The sequence below is a fragment of the Chanodichthys erythropterus genome, chromosome 11 (genome assembly GCF_024489055.1).
Source record: "Chanodichthys erythropterus isolate Z2021 chromosome 11, ASM2448905v1, whole genome shotgun sequence".
Lineage (NCBI taxonomy): Eukaryota > Metazoa > Chordata > Actinopteri > Cypriniformes > Xenocyprididae > Chanodichthys > Chanodichthys erythropterus.
Window position 1 is genome coordinate 2,064,106 of NC_090231.1, and position 21,144 is coordinate 2,085,249.

General features: G+C 33.6%; 1 protein-coding gene across 1 annotated transcript in view; it reads left to right on the plus strand.

Moving 5' to 3' along the window:
• The first annotated feature begins 382 nt into the window (after window positions 1–382).
• LOC137030167 (C-type mannose receptor 2-like) overlaps window positions 383–21,144 on the plus strand; it is a 34,086-nt gene continuing 13,324 nt past the window's right edge. The window contains exons 1-2 of the mRNA XM_067400328.1: window positions 383–419; window positions 512–880. Of these exons, the coding sequence (XP_067256429.1) occupies window positions 383–419; window positions 512–880 (406 nt within the window). The remainder of the gene's footprint in view (window positions 420–511; window positions 881–21,144) is intronic.

A 21,144-nucleotide genomic window follows, 5' to 3' on the forward strand; every position in this document is an offset into this window, starting at 1 on the left:
CGTCAAGATGCAAATAAAGGGAGAGAGTTGGACAAATACACAAATATAGAGGAAGTGAATATGATATAGGGGTTTTCACAGAAATACACAAATGATGTGATGATGAAAGAGGGATGAGAGCAGATATAATGATCACACTGTTTAAAGCTGCAGACAGAAACATCAGACTCAGGACAGAAACACACGACCTCTAAAGTAAGAACAACTCACATGTTCATTCTTCAAACACAACTAGACTTTGAGATGTTAATATTGTCTGAATGATTATGTACAGTGAATTCATGCTGCTGTTCAGATACTGACTGAAACTGTCATATTTTACTCCAAAAAGAATCTGTGAATGTTTGATATCTGAGTTTTTCAATGTGTTTCTTCCTCAGAAATGGAGCAAACTCTATATTTCATTCTTCTTCTCATTGGTGAGTGTGTTTGTTGTTTTATTGATGGTTTATAGTTTCATCAGGTTTGACTCTGTTATGAAAAGCATTAAATCAAACCCTCTCTTTCACAGCTCTCTGCTCCGTATCTGAATGTGTTCAGCGTCAGTATCACTTTATAAACATGACGAAGAACTGGACTGAAGCTCAGAGATACTGCAGAGAGAATTACACAGATCTGGCCACCGTTGACAACATGAACGACATGAACGAGCTGAAGAAGAGTGTGAATGATGAAGGTGTTCAATATGTCTGGATTGGGCTGCAGAAGACGAGTGTTGATAAATGGCAGTGGTCTTCAGGCGAACCTGTGCTCTATCTGAACTGGAGATCTGGACAACCAAATAATGGAGAAGAGAGGTGTGCTGTGATGTTGAATGGACAATGGAATGATTGGCTATGTAGTATCAGCCTGACGTTCATCTGCAATTCATCTAATAACAGTAAGTGCAGCTCGCTACAATGACAACAAACATTCATTTATAAGAAGATATACCGTATACTGTACAAAATTTTAATGCAATACTAAATTCTGCTACTTTTTAATGTAATCATAAATATAAATATGGGGAGACTGTGGACGTTTTTCCACTTTCAACTTCTGTATAGAAAATAAACTGATATTGAACACATTTATTTTTGTTGTTGATAACTGTGGGAATCTGCCATTAGAGAGCACAGAAAACTATATTTTTCTGTTAACTTTATACTGTAAATGATAAATTCAAAAATATAAATCCATTGTTTTCACCAACATAAATTATAATAAACTAATGAACGCATAAAATGCAACATATGCCTCTAGTTTCACAGACAAGGCTCAAGCTAGTCCTAGACTAAAATGCATGGCCTGAGGCTGATTTGGGGTCCTGGGAAAGTTTTGACATGGCCTGACATTTGTGCTTTTTTCAGTTGTTTATATACATATTAATGACAAAAGTCTCATTACACTGTATTCAGCACAAACTAGGCAAGTATGTACATGTTTGTATTTTTGAGAGAATTACGTATATGCATTGTTACTCAAAACACATACTAAACATTTTTTTCACAAGATTTTTGGGAACTTTGTATTTTAGTCTAGAGTGTTTGCTTCAAAATGATGTAAAAATCATCCTGCCCACTCGAACACATAAAACAATGCATTGATTTTAAATTTCTAAGACCCTTTTTGTTTAGAAAGGCCATATGCGAAGAGGCGTGAAACTTAATGAATAATTCTGCGATTCACACCTGAGGAGATTAAGACCAGTGATGGGAATAACAGCGTTATAAATAAACGGCGTTACTAACGCCGTTACTTTTTTCAGTAACGAGTAATCAAACGAATTACTTTTTCTCCCGTTACAACGCCGTTACCGTTACTGGCAAAAAAAACGCGTTACTATAATTGAGCTCACTGAAGCGGTTTTCATCTGAGTAGACTCTCTCTTAGCCATAGGACCTGCAAAGTTTTTTTTCTCTGGTGTGTGCCGCGGTTAGTCATACACAAATATAATTTTAAACTGATAATAATGAACGATGCTCTGTGTGTGTGTGTCTGTGAGCAAGTGAGCTGAGCGCGAGCTCAAACCAGAATACCCTTTGTGACGTGCTGGATCGAAAATATGGGAAATAAGTTGTTTCTAATCAACTAGTAGTTCTTCATTTAAGCCATTAGTTGACTAATCACATTTATATTAAGTTAAATTCTTAAATACTGGAGAGAATAAACCATACCCTTGTGAAAAAAAAGTGCACTTTAGTATACTTTTATAAAGTGTACTTATTGCAAATAATTAAATAATATACTTTAAAAGAACACACTTAAGTGTGAATTAAATGCAATGTTTCAGTCGCTTAAGTGCATTGTATTTGTAATTAATTTCAAATATATCACAGATTAAGTTCATATTAAATGCAATAAGTTGAACTTTTGAGTGATTTTTTTGAACAACTTAAGTGGGACTTTAATACAACTTTATGATAACTTTTGTAATTGCTTCTAGTATCTTTAAAATATAGTTGAAGTGCACTGCCCAATCTACTAATAAGCAATTAATGTGAACTAAAATATATTTTAATATCAGTTATTAATACACTTAAGTGTGAATTAAATGTAATGTTTCAGCCGCTTAAGTGCATTCTATTTGTGATTAATTTTTAATATATATCAGATTTAGTTTATATTAAATGCAATAAGTTGAACTTCTGAGTGATTTTTTTTAAAGCACTTAAGTAGGACTTAATACATTTTTTTACGTATTTTGAAATATGGTAAAAGTATACTTCCGAATGTACTGACAAGCAATTAATGTGAACCTAAATATACTTTAATGTACACATGTTACATGTACACTATTATATAATTTAATACATTTATAATTACATTATTTGTTATTACATATAATAATGAAGTTACAATTTAGTATATTTCAAAATATTACAATCAACACAAATGCAAATTGAAACCCTCTACATTTACTGACAAAATAATCTCTAAAACAAATACACAAAAACCTTTTTGTTGATGCACAAGAAAAACCCAAGAAACACTATACAAACACAAACAATTACAACACTTTAACTCTCATTTAGAAAGAGTCTGGAGGACAGTGAGGCTTATATGCACTATAATTTTCTCCATCACATACAAAGGTACCTAAACCTACCCATCACAAACTTTCTGCATTTTTACATTTTCAGATAAAATCATTCTGTATGATGTATAAGATGATAAATAAGATAACACGCATGAATTAATAGAAACAAAATGTAAAGAAAAGAAAATATTCAAAACTTTGGGTAACACTGTACAATAATTTTCTATTAGTTAACTACTTTAGTTAACATGAACTATGAATGAAAAATACTTTAATCATTTATAAATCCTAGTTAATATTACTTATTGCATTATTAAAATCAAAATTGCATATGTTAATAGATAATGCACTGTAAACTAACATAAACAATAAATTGACAAATGGACATGTTCCAAAGAGGCAAGAAAGTAAAAAAAATAAATACCTGGAGGAAAAAAAAAAAAAAAAAACAGAAGTAAAACAATTGTTTGTAAACAGAGTCAGTCCATTATTATAATTGGCTCAATTGAATGAAAGCAATAGATATAGATATATACTTGAACTCCAAAGTTTATATACACCTTTGTAGGTGTATATAAACTTATATACACCTACTTGTATACTTATATACACCTTTGTAGGTGTTGTTTTGAAAATAATAAAAAATGAACAAAGACATTTCTGTCCTTTTCCACCACCCTTATAGACCCATTTGGTATTCCTAAAGGCAAAGAGTTACTGATAGTGATTGAAGCCTGTGGCCAAAATGTTTACTGTGTACTGATAATTTCCTCCACTTTAATACCAGTTACAGTGTGAAATAAATATGAATGAACGTCTGAAGGTATGTTACAAGATACAGTACAACTGATCCATAACATGTCACACTCATGTGTTTCAACCGCGGAAAGACATCAATAAAACAGCTTGTAAACAATGTCACGTAACGTCACATTTACTTCAGAAAAATCATATTCAGCATAAACTCAGTCAGCTATAGAGAGGAGCATTCTGCTAAATATATGCACCACGTTACGTTCATTATAATTTTATTTTAAATATATTTTTTTTTATAATTTATGTATTTAATGTTTGAATAAATCATTTATGACGGCTACAATTTAAATGTTTATATTTCAAAAAACAAATTAGAGTAGAAATATGATTATGTAATTCTAAAGTTTACATAATCATAACTTTATTATATAAAAAAAACATAACTGAGTGTAATTTTAGTTTTGGATATGTAAATCAGTTAATTTCAACCTTCAATATTATAGTAATATAGTAACAAGTGACTCCCTCTTATAGTTTACAGCATTATTTGAGAGATTTATTTTCCTCAAGAAAATTTGCCATTTACTGTATCTGATATACATCCAAAATAATCGATATTGAATCGAAATCGAATAGTAAGCTTGTGAATAGAAATCAAATCGAATCGTGAAAATTGTGTCAAAACCCAGCCCTACTGAATACTGTTAGACTTAGCTGAAAAATATAAAGCACTATTTATTTAATTTGTTTCTTTGTTCTATATGCTTATAATTTGTTCATTATTTTCTGTGTGCATGCACTCACCTAATTGACCCAATCCTCCTAGAATGATTAATTCTTTCCAAATAGAGCTATTTAAGTCATCTGGTGATTTTTTTTTTTTTCATTTTTTTTTTCATATCACAATATATATTGCAAATCACAATGTCATTTTTTTCCAATATCAAGCAGCCCTAAACCAAATATTATTAAACTATTTAAATTATAAATGATGTGGTTACTAGTTTTGATTCGGTATTAACTTTGATGTGCGATATATTGCAATATAATATTGTTTCACTATCGTAATGCTCTCCCACATATTTTTCTATTATAACTGCACTTATTTACGTTGTTGGTATAAGTGGCAGTGGGTGGTAATAGCAAAATGGTAGAAGACTATAAGTTTCTTGTCTGATAACGTTTCTTTAGTCATTCAGCCATCCTGCACCCTCAACCACTGCAGGCAAATCACCCTAACACCTTGCAGTATTTGCAAAATATTAAGAATTTTAACAATAAGAGGGATCATAAAAATTAGCATTGTATTTGTTTTTTTATTGAGTACTTCCCTGATGAAGCAGTTTATTCTGCAAGGTGTAAGTAAACTTTTGACCGCAACTGCATCACCCAAGATGAATTACCTCAGTCATCAGGACAACATTGTTGTAGAATCCTGGGAGAAGCTCCTTCACATTTCCCACAAACACCAGGATTCCAGTGACCACACCATCTTCACTGACACTGGCCTTTCAAAATAGAGAACTTTTTTATAAACATTTTTATTCCTACTTTACAAGGAATTAAACATAACTTTATCAATTAGACAAATATAGATAAATAACCCAAGACCCAAGCAAATTGAGGGGTTTTGCTTTGAAAATAATAATATCATTATATATAAATATATAATGATGAGATGGGGATTTGTAAGTGTACAGGTGAGAATTTATTACTTGCAAATAGAAAAGATTCAAAGCATTTAAAAGCTATAAGGACAGTTGTTGGCAGTGTTTTAGCTTGTAGTGTGTGATCAGGGTGGCTGAATTAATGGCAAAACTTGGAACATCACCTCAACAATACAAACAGTAATTGAACAACTCACTTTTCAAATGCAAAAAGAAAAATAGATTATAAGCATTATTTCTAGAGGGGGTGATATATTGAACATTACTGGTGGTTATAATAGCGATTAAATGTATATAATTGTCTTTGAATGTTACAAGATCAGATCTTTGAATTTAGTTCTGCAAATTTAACTTAAAGTCATTTAAAATTATTTAAAAAGTCAGAGTTCAATTAAAATATTATATTTTCAGCAGCCAAATTCTTTGAACACGCCCACACACGCGATCACATTCATATATAAGAAATTATTATAATGCAATCATAAATAAATTACAGGAAACATGATTAATTCACCTCCATATTGCGATTAAACTAAATAAGTTACACTCTTAATGGCAATAAGAACTGCTATGTTCCGGTGAAAAAATAAAAATAAAGAGAGCATATATCAAGATTTGGTCCAGGTATCGTTCGTTCATTTGTTTTTGGTTTCACATAGGAAAACGAAAAAAACGAGAAAACAACTCCTTTTTTTGTTTTTTCGTTTTTTAGAAAAACGAAAAAACGAAATTATGACTTGATTTTTGGTTTTCCCGTTCTTGCACAGAAATCAGAAAAACCACTTGATATTCCGATTGGGTCCTGTGGGTGGTGCTAAATCTGATTGTTCATTGTTTTTCAAAATAAGAGTTTTCCCAACACTGATTTTTTTAGCTTGTAAAATTAATTTTAGATTAAAATTAGTTTTAGATGTTTTTATAAAATTAAATTCTTATGAATAATATATTTTTATAATGTCTATTTGTTATTTAAGGCCTACTTACGCTACAAACATCATAGATGTATGATGTATGGAGTAGCACAAATCACACAAAAATTTAAATATGCTTTGAGGTTCCTAGAACAAGTAATATGCAACATGCCTTTAGTCAAAGTATAGCGGTAGGCTAATAGGCCTATTACATCGTCATTATAATACAATATAATGCAGGATGTGCTCACTCGGTTGAGAGAAGATCAAAACCAAGAGAAAAAGAAAACTGTATTTTTAAATTCATTGTTATAGCTATCTGTCCTCTTATGTCAGATTCTTAAATTTAGTCAACAAATTCAATCAGAATGCAAAGACACGGTGTATGGCTATTATGACCAAATAAAAGGAAGTCGGTATCAATAAAATACATTTTTGGATTGACACAGGCTGTTTAGACATGGCATGTGGATTTACACAGCAAATTATAATTGCATAAATTATGTTAAGAGATTAATGTTTTTAATGTTAAAAATTTAATGTAGAAATATGAAATAATTGAAAAAAAAATGAAACGTCTACTTTTTTTAAACTATGAAACTAAAACCGCCAGTAGGTGGCGGTAAGCCTCTAACTTAATGAGAGAGTTGAATCCTTTATTAAAACTAGTCGTTCAAAAATCCTAACTCATAGCAAACGACTCTGGGTAGCCTACTTGAATCTATAAAAGTTACTGAGTAACTTTATTGAACTGTTGTATAAATGTCATATTTGCGATTGTGCAGATATTCCTAAAAACAGCACTCTTGCTGGTGCGATAACTCGCATATCATAGGCTCGTGTTATAGCTAAATAAATAAAACAGAACTCGTTAGGCCTAAATGTTTTGTTGTTGTTGTTGTTGTTGTTGTTTTCATTTTGGTGTATGCCTATTCCTATTGTGATGGCAGTGGAGAGAGCGCTGAAAACTCTCGAGAGCACATAATTTAGTGAACAAATTTATAGAAAATGATCATTCTCTGTAAAGCAATGTGACGTAGCCTACAAATTAACCATCAACCATATTATTGATTTTTATTAAAATGAGAGAGATCGTATTAAGACTTCAAAATAAACTTTTTCAAATCCTTTATGGTTGCAACTATTTATTTTTAACACAGTGTCATTGTTTTTCTTCTTCTCCTTATTATTGTTATTATTATTATAATTATTAATAATATTAATATCATGTCTTTTATTCAAATGGGGAGGCCCCGGTGAATTGATGTTCTCTGAACATTATCGCAAAAAAAGTTTTCGCATTAGGTGTTTTTTAGGCAATTCGAAAAAGGAATATTTCGCAAAACTGCAATGGAAAGTTTTTTCGCATTTACAGTCACCTGACTTAGAAGACGCGGTGTGTTTGGGGTCCGTATACGAATATAATAATAATAATTATCATCATCATTATAATAATAATAATAATTATCATCATCAACATTTATTGGGCTACACATTAGAAGACGCTTTTATCAAAAAAAGGAAGAAAGCAATTCGTCAAATGTCATTCATAATAAAGGTTAATAATACAGGGCTAAGATAAATAAACACAAGATTTTGACGCATATCCAAGAAACCCTTGTGGAGTGTGGAGTGCGCACTGCATGGCACGGAGGCGCGGACGCGAACACTTGCATTTTCCTATCAACAGTGGAAACAACTTAAAATACTCTATCATTTCTGGTCATACAGAAAATAATAATACATTATTCTCAACTACTTTTATTTGTGTAAACTCACAATAACAAGAAAACGTTGTGCTTTTGTAAAATAAAATAAAACAATCAGACGCACTTTCATGATCTCCATAAACTGGAGCGTGAGAACTGAAACAAAATATAGCCTATGTAGGCTAAAGCTTGAAATGTCCACTTTAAAACGAACAAATTCGAATCGAAAGCTAATACCTTCTGATTATGTAATCCGTATGAAAGGTGCATTTCTCTCTAAAAGCGCATCTGCTTAACAGCGGAGATGGAGATATGTTTTTAGCCGACCCTGATTTAAAAAACAATAGTTTATTAATAAACAATTACATTAAAATGCCTCGTTATTTTTTCAGACACATTTATTATCATTAGCCTATAACTATAAATCCCCTTTCTGTAGGCTGTGGTTCCAGAGACATATAGCCTATGGCTCTTCTCATTCAGCACTGCGGGAAAAATATCATTTCCAGGTTATAATTTGGCCTTAGAACACCAGTAAAATCTTATTTTTTTCCATAATAATTTGTGAATATTTCAAATGTTTAATAAAGAGGCAAAAAGTCATAAAAATCTGAAAAATCGTCGACAGGCTATTTATTTTTTTGCGCAGCATTCGGTGTAGCCTAGTTCAATTTAAAATGGTGTTCAACTTTGCGTTTTAAAAATAGGCCTACAACAACCGTGAATTTGTTGACTAAATTTAAGAATCTGACATAAGAGGACAGATAGCTATAACAATGAATTTTAAAAATACAGTTTTCTCTTTCGCTTGGTTTTGATCTTCTCTTAACCGAGTGAGCACATCCTGCATTATATTATAATGACGATGTAATAGGCCTAATAGCCTACCGCTATACTTTGACTAAAGGCATGTTGCATATTACTTGTTCTAGGAACCTCAAAGCATATTTAAATTTTTGTGTGATTTGTGCTTCTCCATACATCATACATCTATGATGTTTTTAGCATAAGTAGGGCCCAAACATAAACTCAAGCCCCCAGCCCCCTAAGTCCTGCCCCCTAAATCCGATATGTGCATACAGGCCATAAATAACAAATAGACATTACAACAAATATATTATTCATAAGAATTTAAGTTAATAAAAACATCTAAAACAAAGAATAAATGTATTACTTAAATTTGTATGACAACTGTCAATGCGTGAACATGTTTACATTTAGGCTATTTCAATAGATTTTTTCAGTCAGTGAAGCCAAATAATTGGCTGACAAATAGCATGCATATAGACTTAATTTTACAGGCTAAAAAATACAGTGTTGGGAAAACTCTTATTTTGAAAAACAATGACCAATCAGATTTAGCACCACCCACAGGACCAAATCGGAATATCAAGTGTTTTTTCTGATTTCCGTGCAAGAACGGGAAAACCAAAAATCAAGTCATAATTTCGTTTTTTCGTTTTTCTAAAAAAAACGAAAAAAGGAGTTGTTTTGAAACCAAAAACAAATGAACGAACGATAGTTTGTTTTCCAATTTGAAATGAAATACGCAGAAACGAAAAAACGGTCGTTTCCCGTTTTTTCGTTTGTTAAAAAAACGAAAAAACTAGATTTTGACTCGATTTTTGGGTCACAAACAGAAAATGGAAACACGACTTCAAAACTCGTTTTCCACATGTGGGCGGTCATTACACGCCCATTTCAGCCGATTGGTCTATCAAATCTGAGCCAGTGACGTCATCTTCAGTTCGTTCAACAAAATAACAGTCCTCTGCTGCTATATCAGTAGATGTCATAAATCGGCTTTCTGTGCAACCTAACGCGTATTTCACAGAAATATGTATGCACAGATTAAAAAAAAAAAAAAAAATGTTTAAAAAACCTACAGTAAATTTAATTAAGTCTGTTTTTAAGCTGTCATTGTGTTTTTAAAATGTAAATGCCTCTACATCTGTTATCAAGCGCATGACATCCTTTGGGCTACTACCACCGATCAATAGGCTATAATGATAGACAGATTATTCTCTATTATAGCACACGTACATCTGCAAGACGTCTGTTAAAGATCACTTCATCTGGAAAGCATCTGCTGTTTACAAACATCTAATAGACGTTTTTAAGATGTCAGTTTTACATACATTCTAAATCATAAACATCTTAAAGACATCTTCTAAACGTCTATTTGACATCTGACAGGATACGTCCTATAGACGTATTCCAGATGAGCAAACACTCTAAATAATACGTCTTCCAGACGTAATCACACACATCAAATAGACGTCTCCGAGATGTACGTGTGCACTCATTTTTTCCCCCCTTATTTTAATGTTTTGTTTCCATTTTATACATTTAAATTCAATCATTTAGCAGACGCATTCCTTGCAGTAGGCTATGCAGTCATATTAGAAAATAGGCTATCCACTAGGTGGCGCACAGGGACAACTATCACCATGACCATGCATATTTTATCTCTTAAATTAAACATAGCCCTATAAACTTTTATGAACACAATGTACATTATTATATGTCACAGTTTACTTAATTGCTATCCTCACTTTTTCTGTCTTTCCTTCGCTTTTGAATGAATTAGCCATAAATGGCCCTGAACATTTTACTTTCAATTTCGATTTAACGGCAATTGGCGATTCCGCGTCAGTTGCTTCATTGGACAACAGCAAAACAAAAACTCTCGTATATTAAACATAGAACTTTTATTATATTTGTAATTATTTTATTATCTTTTATTATCTTTGTAAATATTGGTGGCTTAAACAGCGGGAAAATTTACTGTAATGAAGTTGTGTGGATATTTTGAAAAACTTAAACTAAATGAGAAATTATATATTACAATTGTCAATATAATTTCTGTTTTTTCTCCCTGACTTCAACTGACGCGATCATCGTTTCATTAACCGACAAGATTATATTAAATTAAAATTAAACGAAATTAGAATTGATAAATGTCTGTGAATCATTAAAAAATCCCATGGTTAGTTTTAGCCTACATGAACAAATATCAGAATAAACAACAGAACATGAGGATTCATCATCATCACGCACCTGCCGCGCTTCTGTGAGCAGAGAAAAAAGGATTAAATTATATAAAAGGTATAAATGGCCTATGCTATGTCTATGCGCGAAATTTATTTCACTTAAATAATTAACATATTACCAAAATGAAAGGGGAAAAAATGCGACAATATGAGTGTCGGTTCATTTTTGAGAAGTTCACAGAAAGGAAACCGAGACGGCAGAAAATTTCTTTGTTTATTTTACGAGCAATGTTTTGTTTTTATTGTGAGTGTACAAAAATAATAGGCCTATTTAACCCTTCACAGATTCGAATGGTGTTACATATATTTGACCATAAATGTCTGAGTATTTTAAGTTGTTTCCGCTTTTTTATAAGAAAATTCAAGTGAACGCGTCGGCGCCTCACGCGCACATCAGTTTTAGTAACTTGACATCACAGCCTGTAAACTGTCAAAATAACATACATTCAACCAAATATATAAAAAGTCATACTGCACATTTTAAGTAGTCTTGTGTACAATAAAAGGTTTAAATAATAAATATAGTTTAGCCTCCAAATCGTGAATATTGAAACATTTGGATTTGTGTCAAATTAGAAAGGTAGCCTAGGTTATAACGCCGGTTTCTGTTTCAGTTCAGCTTTAAATTAATTCGTTTTGGCTTAACATTTATATATTATTTTTGTCATAACTAAAATAGCTATGTAGCTGTAATTTTGATCTTTAATGTTTGATCTTTACATATTCCCTCAATCTTTTAACCAAAGGGTTATTAACATTAGCCTATATTCAGCAGGCAATGTTAGGCTATAACATGGGCGAGGCTAGCCCCTTTTTAGGGGTGCTTCAGCACCCCTAAAAAGGAGCTCAGCACCCCTAAAACTTGGAGTAAGAAATGTTGTTATTCTAAAATTTTTGTTCGTCTTTTACAAGGTTAAATAATGTCCAAAACATACTCCGTAGTTTGTGATTTAAAATGTATGTGTTAAGGATGAAAATGAAAACATCCCCCTTAGCAAATGTCATCCTCTTCTCTTCTTCTACTTCTCCTCTGTACCTGCACTGCTCAGCACGACCGTCATCCAGCGCGAAACACACGCAGAGTGAGAACCCGTTGTGAATCAACTAAGTTGCTACAGCTAAGGTCTCACACTTCTTTCCTTTTACCTAGAGTTGTTCCGATTCCGAAACCATATCGGTGAGTAGCCTACTGGAGTCAGTATAAAAAAAAATATCCCCCCTGGGTGATGCTACTCCTCAAACCACCAACAGAGCATATAAAATACCAAAAATATAAATCTTTTTTTAAAACATCGCCTAGTAAAACGCTGCGTTTATATAGAACTGTCTCTTTACGACCACAACAAACGGGACACTTTTCAGACGCGCGTTCCGACCTCGCCTCAGCGCCAGGCGCAAGTCAAACGAGCACGGAAAAGATAAGCTACAGGTGACGACGAGGGAGCTTCAGTTGAACAACAGTGAACTGCAGTCAGATGAGATGTTGTCAGGCAATGTCGGTAAAACTCAGAAAAATTAACATGACTGTCCAATCAGCTGTTATACTGTGCTCGTGGCGCGCACTCAAGAATTGCATGCGCAAATGCACCGGCGCGTGCTGCATAATTACTTTATTATAGCTTAAATAAAGCGCAAAAGAAACTGCGAGCAATGACCGTCATTGTTCTGTTGTAAGTTAAGTCATGAAATTACCAAACATGCGATTAAAGCTGCCTCAAAACTGTGCATGCATGCATGTATTTGTTGACATGGTTTTAAAGCTATTGTTATCCAATTTGTTTGCCTTAAAACATCTTAAAATGCACATATGTACACCAGGGAAATCTAAATTTTCTCGGGGGAGCATGCCCCCGAACCCCCCTAGCATACTACGCTTTCTGACCTCGGTAATTAAAACCCGGCGTACGGCCCAGCTTGTATTATATCTAATGAAATCTGAGGTAAACGGGTATTTCTCCAAATGTGCGCACTTTTGGACTAAAAGTTTGTGTGTATGCACTGTGATCAAAAATAAATGGGACCAACACGATTGAATTTGTGTCTCGTTATTCAATTAATAACTACCGATTGATTTCGCAATTCTATCAGAAATGAAGAATTATTAGTGTCATTGTAGTGGTGCAAATATCTAAGCTATCTAATACTTCAAATCTCAAAGTTAAATCAGAATTTTTTTGTAAAAATGTTTATGTAACAGCTGCCAAAAATTATGGAAGCCCGTTTCCGCCACTAAAAAAAAAAAAAAAAAAAAAAAAAAAACAACACTTAAAAAAAAAAAAAAGCCACTAAAAAAAAAAAAAAGATGAATTGCGACTTTTTATCTCAGAATTCTGACTTTTTAACTCGCAATTGCGAGTTTATATCTCACAATTGCGTGATATAAAGTCAGAATTGCGAGATATAAAGTCGCAATTGCGAGTTATAAAGTCAGAATTCTGAGATATAAAGTCGCAATTGCGTGATATAAAGTCAGAATTGCGAGATATAAAGTTGCAATTGCGAGTTATAAAGTCAGAATTCTGAGATATAAAGTCGCAATTGCGAGTTATAAAGTCAGAATTCTGAGATATAAAGTCGCAATTGCGAGTTATAAAGTCAGAATTCTGAGATATAAAGTCGCAATTGCGTGATAAAAAGTCAGAATTCTGAGATATAAAGTCGCAATTGCGAGTTATAAAGTCAGAATTCTGAGATATAAAGTCGCAATTGCGTGATAAAAAAGTCAGAATTCTGAGATATAAAGTCGCAATTGCGTGATAAGTCAGAATTCTGAGATATAAAGTCGCAATTGCGAGTTATAAAGTCAGAATTCTGAGATATAAAGTCGCAATTGCGAGTTATAAAGTCAGAATTCTGAGATATAAAGTCGCAATTGCGAGTTATAAAGTCAGAATTCTGAGATATAAAGTCGCAATTGCGAGTTATAAAGTCAGAATTCTGAGATATAAAGTCGCAATTGCGAGTTATAAAGTCAGAATTCTGAGATATAAAGTCGCAATTGCGAGTTATAAAGTCAGAATTCTGAGATATAAAGTCGCAATTGCGTGATAAAAAGTCAGAATTCTGAGATATAAAGTCGCAATTGCGAGTTATAAAGTCAGAATTCTGAGATATAAAGTCGCAATTGCGTGATAAAAAAGTCAGAATTCTGAGATATAAAGTCGCAATTGCGTGATAAAAAAGTCAGAATTCTGAGATATAAAGTCGCAATTGCGTGATAAAAAGTCAGAATTCTGACTTTTTTTCTCGCAATTAACTGATGGTCAGTATCTCTGTCTGTAACAGTGCATCCAACGATAGCTGTGCTGCCGTGAAGTCTGAAGCTGTTGGTGTATAAAATGTGCCACTTCAGCTTTGTCTGATTTATTGCGCCTCCGCCACAGCTGATTCTTCTTCTTCTTATGATTATTATTATATTGTTATTATTGTGTAAAATTCATTAGTGTATCCATTCTGTTAAAAACAACTTTTATTGCCCAAATACCTCGACTGTAATTTGCAGAATTGCATGATTCTACCCTTGAGTTGCAAAGTTAATGAAACATGATAGGTATTGGTTGTTTTAGTATTAAGCCCACTAGATGGCAGTAAAAGCTGTTTTTTCTCCTCGAAACGCTGTGTACAAGGTTACCGTGGAAACATTCTATATGCATATTCCTGCATAATGCATATGTCCGGAGACTAATCTTTATGTGTCTCCTCCAGTAAAATCAATATTTCTTTATTGGTAAATCGGCGCTAAAAATAATCCTTTATGATGTCCTCTATTTTATGTATAATAATAACAAAGCAGCAATCCTGATGGTCTATTTAATGTATAATAATAACAAAGCAGTAATCCTGATGGTCAGTCGCAATGAAAGGAAACGCAAGCAAAGTAAGAACTGTGAGAAATAACGTTTCACAGTAGTGAGAAAAAGTCAGAATTCTGAGATATAAAGTCGCAATTGCGAGAAATAAAGTCAGAATTCTGACTTTTTATCACGCAATTGCGACTTTATATCTCAGAATTCTGACTTTATAACTCGCAATTGCGACTTTATATCTCGCAATTCTGACTTTATATCACGCAATTGCGACTTTATATCTCAGAATTCTGACTTTATATCACGCAGTTGCGACTTTATATCTCAGAATTCTGACTTTATAACTCGTAATTGCGACTTTATATCTCAGAATTCTGACTTTATAACTCGCAATTGCGACTTTATATCTCAGAATTCTGACTTTATAACTCGCAATTGTGAGATATAAACTCGCAATTGCGAGTTAAAAAGTCAGAATTCTGAGAAAAAAAGTCGCAATTCATCCTTTTTTTTCAGTGGCTTTTTTTTTTTTTTTTAGTGGAGTTTTTTTTTTTTTTTAGTGGCGGAAATGGGCTTCCATAAAAAATAGTATATAGCTCCGCTGTGGTTTTTAACAAATTAAAAAAAAATAATAATAAAAAAAAAACTTTTCAAAGCATCGCCCCCTCTGTTTTTTTCACAAATCGCATCGTGCCTATAATAAGTGTTTATTTTCGGACTATTTTAGTCCAGCGGGTCGCCGCCGCTGTGGAGTAGCACAGGATCTGGGTGACTCGTCCATAGTCATAAACGGAGAGAAGTAGCGCCGGTTACAATGTTCTTCCGCAAGACACATGCAGTTACTTCGTTTAATGACAAAAAAGTTTAATCTAATCTAACCAATTTGATAACTGTTGATACAAAAGGAGGCACATGGAATCAACGGTCAGGAAAACCAGCTGAGTGAAGAAGGTTTTGTGTTTGTTACAGGGGGCTGTCTGTGTGAACTCTCACAATTAAGCTGGTGTTCTGAAAAGGTCTCAAAAAAAGAAAAAAAAATCTGGATTTTGGAGTTAGTTGAATCAATGTTAAAATGATAAAGTTATTTTTCAATAAACATATTTTTTGTTTTTGTGTGAAAAGAGGGTGGGTGGTGGCAGTGGGGCTAATTGGGTGCTCAGCACCCCTAAAGCTCTGACCCTAGAATCGCCCCTGGGCTATAAAATAAATAAATAAAGAGAGATGAGCTATTGTTCGTTTTTCAAAATTGCTTACACTACTTATTTATTGTGATTTATTCTATTTATTCAAAATAGAATAAAATAAAAACTGTAGTTTTTTTTTTTTTTTTTTTAATCTGTGCTTTTCATCCACTCCTCTGTGTGGGTAGTTTCACTATGCATATTAAACTACAAACAGCATTACAACAGTCTGTGTGCTGATTAACATTTTTGAAATAAATATTTCTGTGAAATACGCGTTAGGTTGCACAGAAGAAAGCCGATTTATGACCTCTACTGATATAGCAGCAGAGGACTGTTATTTTGTTGAACGAACTGAAGATGACGTCACTGGCTCAGATTTGATTGACCAATCGGCTGAAAGGGGCGTGTAATGACCGCCCACATGTGGAAAACGAGTTTTGAAGTCGTGTTTCCATTGTCTATCCGTGACCCGAAAAAACGAAAATCGAGTCAAAATCTCGTTTTTCCGTTTTTTTTTAACAAACGTTTTCTCATTTCTGCATATTTCATTTCAAATTGGAAAACAAACTATCAAAACGTACACGGACCATCCAAACGTGCGCTCCTTTGTTTTCTTCTTTGATCAGCAAAGTTGCCTCGCGCATCGCGATCACAGAAAGATGGCTGAAAGTGCATTTTTCAAACTCTGGTGAAGTAGTGCGCCGTCATGACGTAGTATTTTGGCGCATGCGCATTAAACAAAAAGTTTATAGGCTATAATACGTGCATGATTAAATTTCTGTTCAAGTTGAAGTTTTTCTAATTCATTGTTGTAGTTAGACTGTAAGTTTACAGAACTTGACTCATTCACCTAACTAAAAGTCAATTATTTTATAGTTTAGTCTGATTAAAATTAAGTGTATTTTAATTAAATTTTTATGTTAATCTTTTGCAAGTACAGCACTATTGCATTAAGTATCACAAATACAGCAGTCCATAAAAAAAAAAAAATAATAAAAAAAAATAAAAAAACATTTTATGTCAAATATTATGTAGAAAACTGACACTAGTCAAGTTTAGAGCAGGAGCGGGTGATAAAAATTTCAATAATAAGTTGTACTTGATTATACTGTATAAGCAAGTGTATTGAAATTCAAAAGAAAAATACATTTCAAGTGTATTAATGCACACAGTATATATTAAAGACTAAGCACATTTAAAATACATTAACAAATGTAATTTTAGACAACACACTTAAGTTGAAATTAAAATAAATTATTTTTCATGTGCTTTAGTATATACGTCAATACATCAGAATAAGTTTACTTATTTAAAACACTATAAAGTCATAATTAAGTAAATATTAAGTGCATTTTTAAAAAGTGCTCTTAAGCATGTTTAGAAATATTGTCATGAAAGTGTGCTTTAAGTAAAGTTAATTAGACATTACAAAGTGCATTTTTAAAAAAAGTGTTAATAAATATTGTCATTAAAGTGTACTTTCTGTAAAACTTAATTAGACATTTTTTTTTAAAAAGTGCACTTAAGCTTGTTGATAAATATTGTCATTAAAGTGTACTTTCTGTAAGTAAAACTTAATTAGACATTATTACCAAGTGCATTTTTAAAAAGTGCACTCAAGCGTATTAATAAATATTGTCATTAAAGTGTACTTTCTGTAAGTAAAACTTAATTAGACATTATTACCAAGTGCATTTTTAAAAAGTGCACTTAAGCATGTTAATAAATATTGTCATTAAAGTGTAATTTCTTTAAGTACAAATTAATTAGACATTATTACCAAGTGCATTTTTAAAAAGTACACTCAAGCGCATTAATAAATATTGTCATTAAAGTGTACTTTCTTTAAGTAAAACTTAATTAGACATTATTTTTAAAAAAGTGCACTCAAGCGTATTAATAAATATTGTCATCTAAGTGTACTTTCTTTAAGTAGAACTTAATTAGACATTATTACAGTGCATTTTTAAAAAAACTGCACTTAAGCTTGTTAATAAATATTGTCATTAAAGTATATTCTATTTAAATACACTTAAGTGGCCTTTAATTTTAATTATATTATATTATCTGCAAGTGCACTTTTTAAAAAGTATACTTTAAGATTTTAAGTACACACAAAGTACACTTTCAATACAATTAAGTGCACTTCTTTTTCACAAGGGATAATAATGAGCGTTTATGTAATATAGGCTATAAAGGCACTCAAGTGCATGCATAAAGCTTGCCATAAAGAACTGGCAAAAGTAATAATTATGAATGTGACCAAAACAGCAAGGAGACATTTTAATTGCTTATTAATAAAGTAATGTTTTCTGAATCAGTGTCGGCTGCTAAGATGAAGTTGACATTGCTGACTCTCATCATCTCCTCACGGACGCGCCTAGAGAGAGAATGTACATTTCATTCGGATTACATAATCAGAGTAGCCTATTTCTTTTCGTTTTTAGATATTTCAAGCTTTCTGTAGATATATTTCTCATGTCTGCGAGGCAAGCAGCCTATACGCTGAGTTTCGGTTCTGTAACCTGTAAGTCGCGTTCCAGTTCACGCGCCAGTGATCGCGCCCGCGCCTGCCGTGATTATATTGTCTGCTATATTTGCTTCTTATTTATTAAATCCAGGCAATTGGTTGATGAAACATTGATTAAAATTAAGATACAATTTTTACAAAACGAAATTCACTTTAAAGAAAGGCTTTCTACAAAACATAACTTAATGAACTTAGTGAAGGTGTCTGACCCACTCCATGACTCCAGATATATTGCGCATCTTATGATGCTGTTACTCATGGTGTTCACTTTTCATAATCAAGTAAATTAATTTAAAACATAACATAGGACTATTTAAACATAAATATGAAACTACATTTTCTTTAATGGCTACCAACACCTATTGTACAGTAGGCTACAGAGAAATTTCATAAGCAAGAGCGGATCATGAGTCACCAGTCGGTTCAAGAATAATTTATTCTTAGACTTATATTTAATATTGGGGGCATTCAAGTTATTTGACATATTTAAAAAGAAATTAAGTAACGCAATAGTTATTTTCCCTGGTAATTAGTTACTTTTCTAATGATGTAACTCAGTTACTAACTCCGTTACTATTTGTGAGAAGTAACTAGTAACTATAACTAATTACTTTTTTAAAGTAACGTGCCCAACACTGATTAAGACCCTGCCCCTAATGAGCCGCATAATGAGCCATTCAGTTAGGAATGTGACTGAGTGAACAAGAAAGAATGCAATGACAAAAGAAATACATGATTTTTTGATTGTAGTTTATTTAGAATATAGTTAACTATATAAATGAGAGTCAAAGACACATTTTGAGTACAGAGTTATACCTGGAAATAAATCCTGTTCAAAGATATATGTGAACATTACATACCTGGCATTTGGTGTTTGGTGTTTCTGCATTGAAGAAAAAAACAAAAAACAAAACAACAACACTGGAACTGCCCGGAAGTGTAAAAGGAGTGCCTGGAGAAACAATCAGTATCTTTTTGTTTTGAGGTACTGTTCAGCAGGCAGCCCCGAAGCATGGCAGGGCAACTCAGAGTCTCGTTCCCTGCTCTCAGGGAACTATGGTTATCTGCATGCCAAAAGATGGCTAGACAAACATCAAGCAGTTTCGAATGAAACGCCAGATAGCAACTCACCCTCAGGTCACACAAAGGCTGTCAGTGACAGCATTCCCTACGGCCAACAGCCCAAGCTGAGCCTCAAAGAGGCCTTCCGTAGAAAGCCTACCAAGGCTGCTAAAGGCATCTGGGACCAACCTTTCAGAGGAAAAGTGGTCCCTTAAAGGGAATGTGGCCAGGGAACTGAAAGGAGCCCCAGCCAGTCACTAGAGGGGAGCGAAGTCACCCCCAATGTCACCAGGGAGGCCGACCTGGTCTGATGTAGCACAAACTTAGTCTTGGCCAACCCTGTCTGAACACAGAATCTCCATAACACATTCTTCAGAGAAGAAAGCAGGTAAGAGTGACTGCAAGAAGGGCAGTAAGCAACTCAAACCCACGAGCAGAGACGGGCATCCTGGAGAGCAGAACTCAGCTGAGTGCTATGAAACCTCATATTGAGGGGAGTATAATCCGCTCATCCTAGGATCTACTCAGCGCTTGATTATTTGCACTGAGGAGGCTGTGTGCTAGAGAACCCTGATACAGGGGAGCACAAACCAGCCTGGGGCTGATCCTCAATGGGAGGCCTCATGGAAGCCTACACCAATGATCAGCTTAGAGAGTTAAGCACTATTACACAGACAACCCTAGCAGGGAAGTACAAAGCTCATCCTAACAGGTAGACCATACTATGGGCACATAATCATGGAGGCCAGAAAGGGGCCTACATCATGATAATAGCTTTATATGGAGCATGACTCACATATGAAAAACATTTCGCCATATTAGAAGGACATTCAATGGTGGACTGTGATGGCCACCTTGAACACCTGTCTTGCTGGGAGCAGGACATATGACTTAGTAACTGTAGTTAAACTGTAAAGTGCCCATGTGACAATCTACCTAACACAATCCAATGAGCAGTGTACTCGGAAAAAGAACCTTTTTACTTTTTAAAGCAAGAGGAGTACAACCTACACCAACACGCACTAAGGAAGGCACTTTTTACTCTCAAAGCAAGATTAGCACATAACTGAACTCCAACATGCTACATGGGAGGCCAATAGGGCCTACCTTAGTAAACACGTGGCATCAGCAAGTGGCAACCATAACCATACCAACCATCAGGCCATGCATTCAAAGATTTAGTTTCTAAAAGGAAATGCATATTACGCCACATACTCCACGAGAGGCCTGCTTAAGGCCTACTCGACAGAGCTGGGGTGTGGCGATGGTAGTATTGGATTCACAAGCATCCTGCCAGCATGTCAGAGGCCTTATGGGGCCTCCAAGTTCAGCAACAAGTGGCGTTCAGCCTGTTTGTCCATATAAACACAAACTGTGCCAACATGTAAACTAAAAGGAGGCCTAATTAGGGACTACCCTAGTAAACACATGGCATCAACCAGTCCAA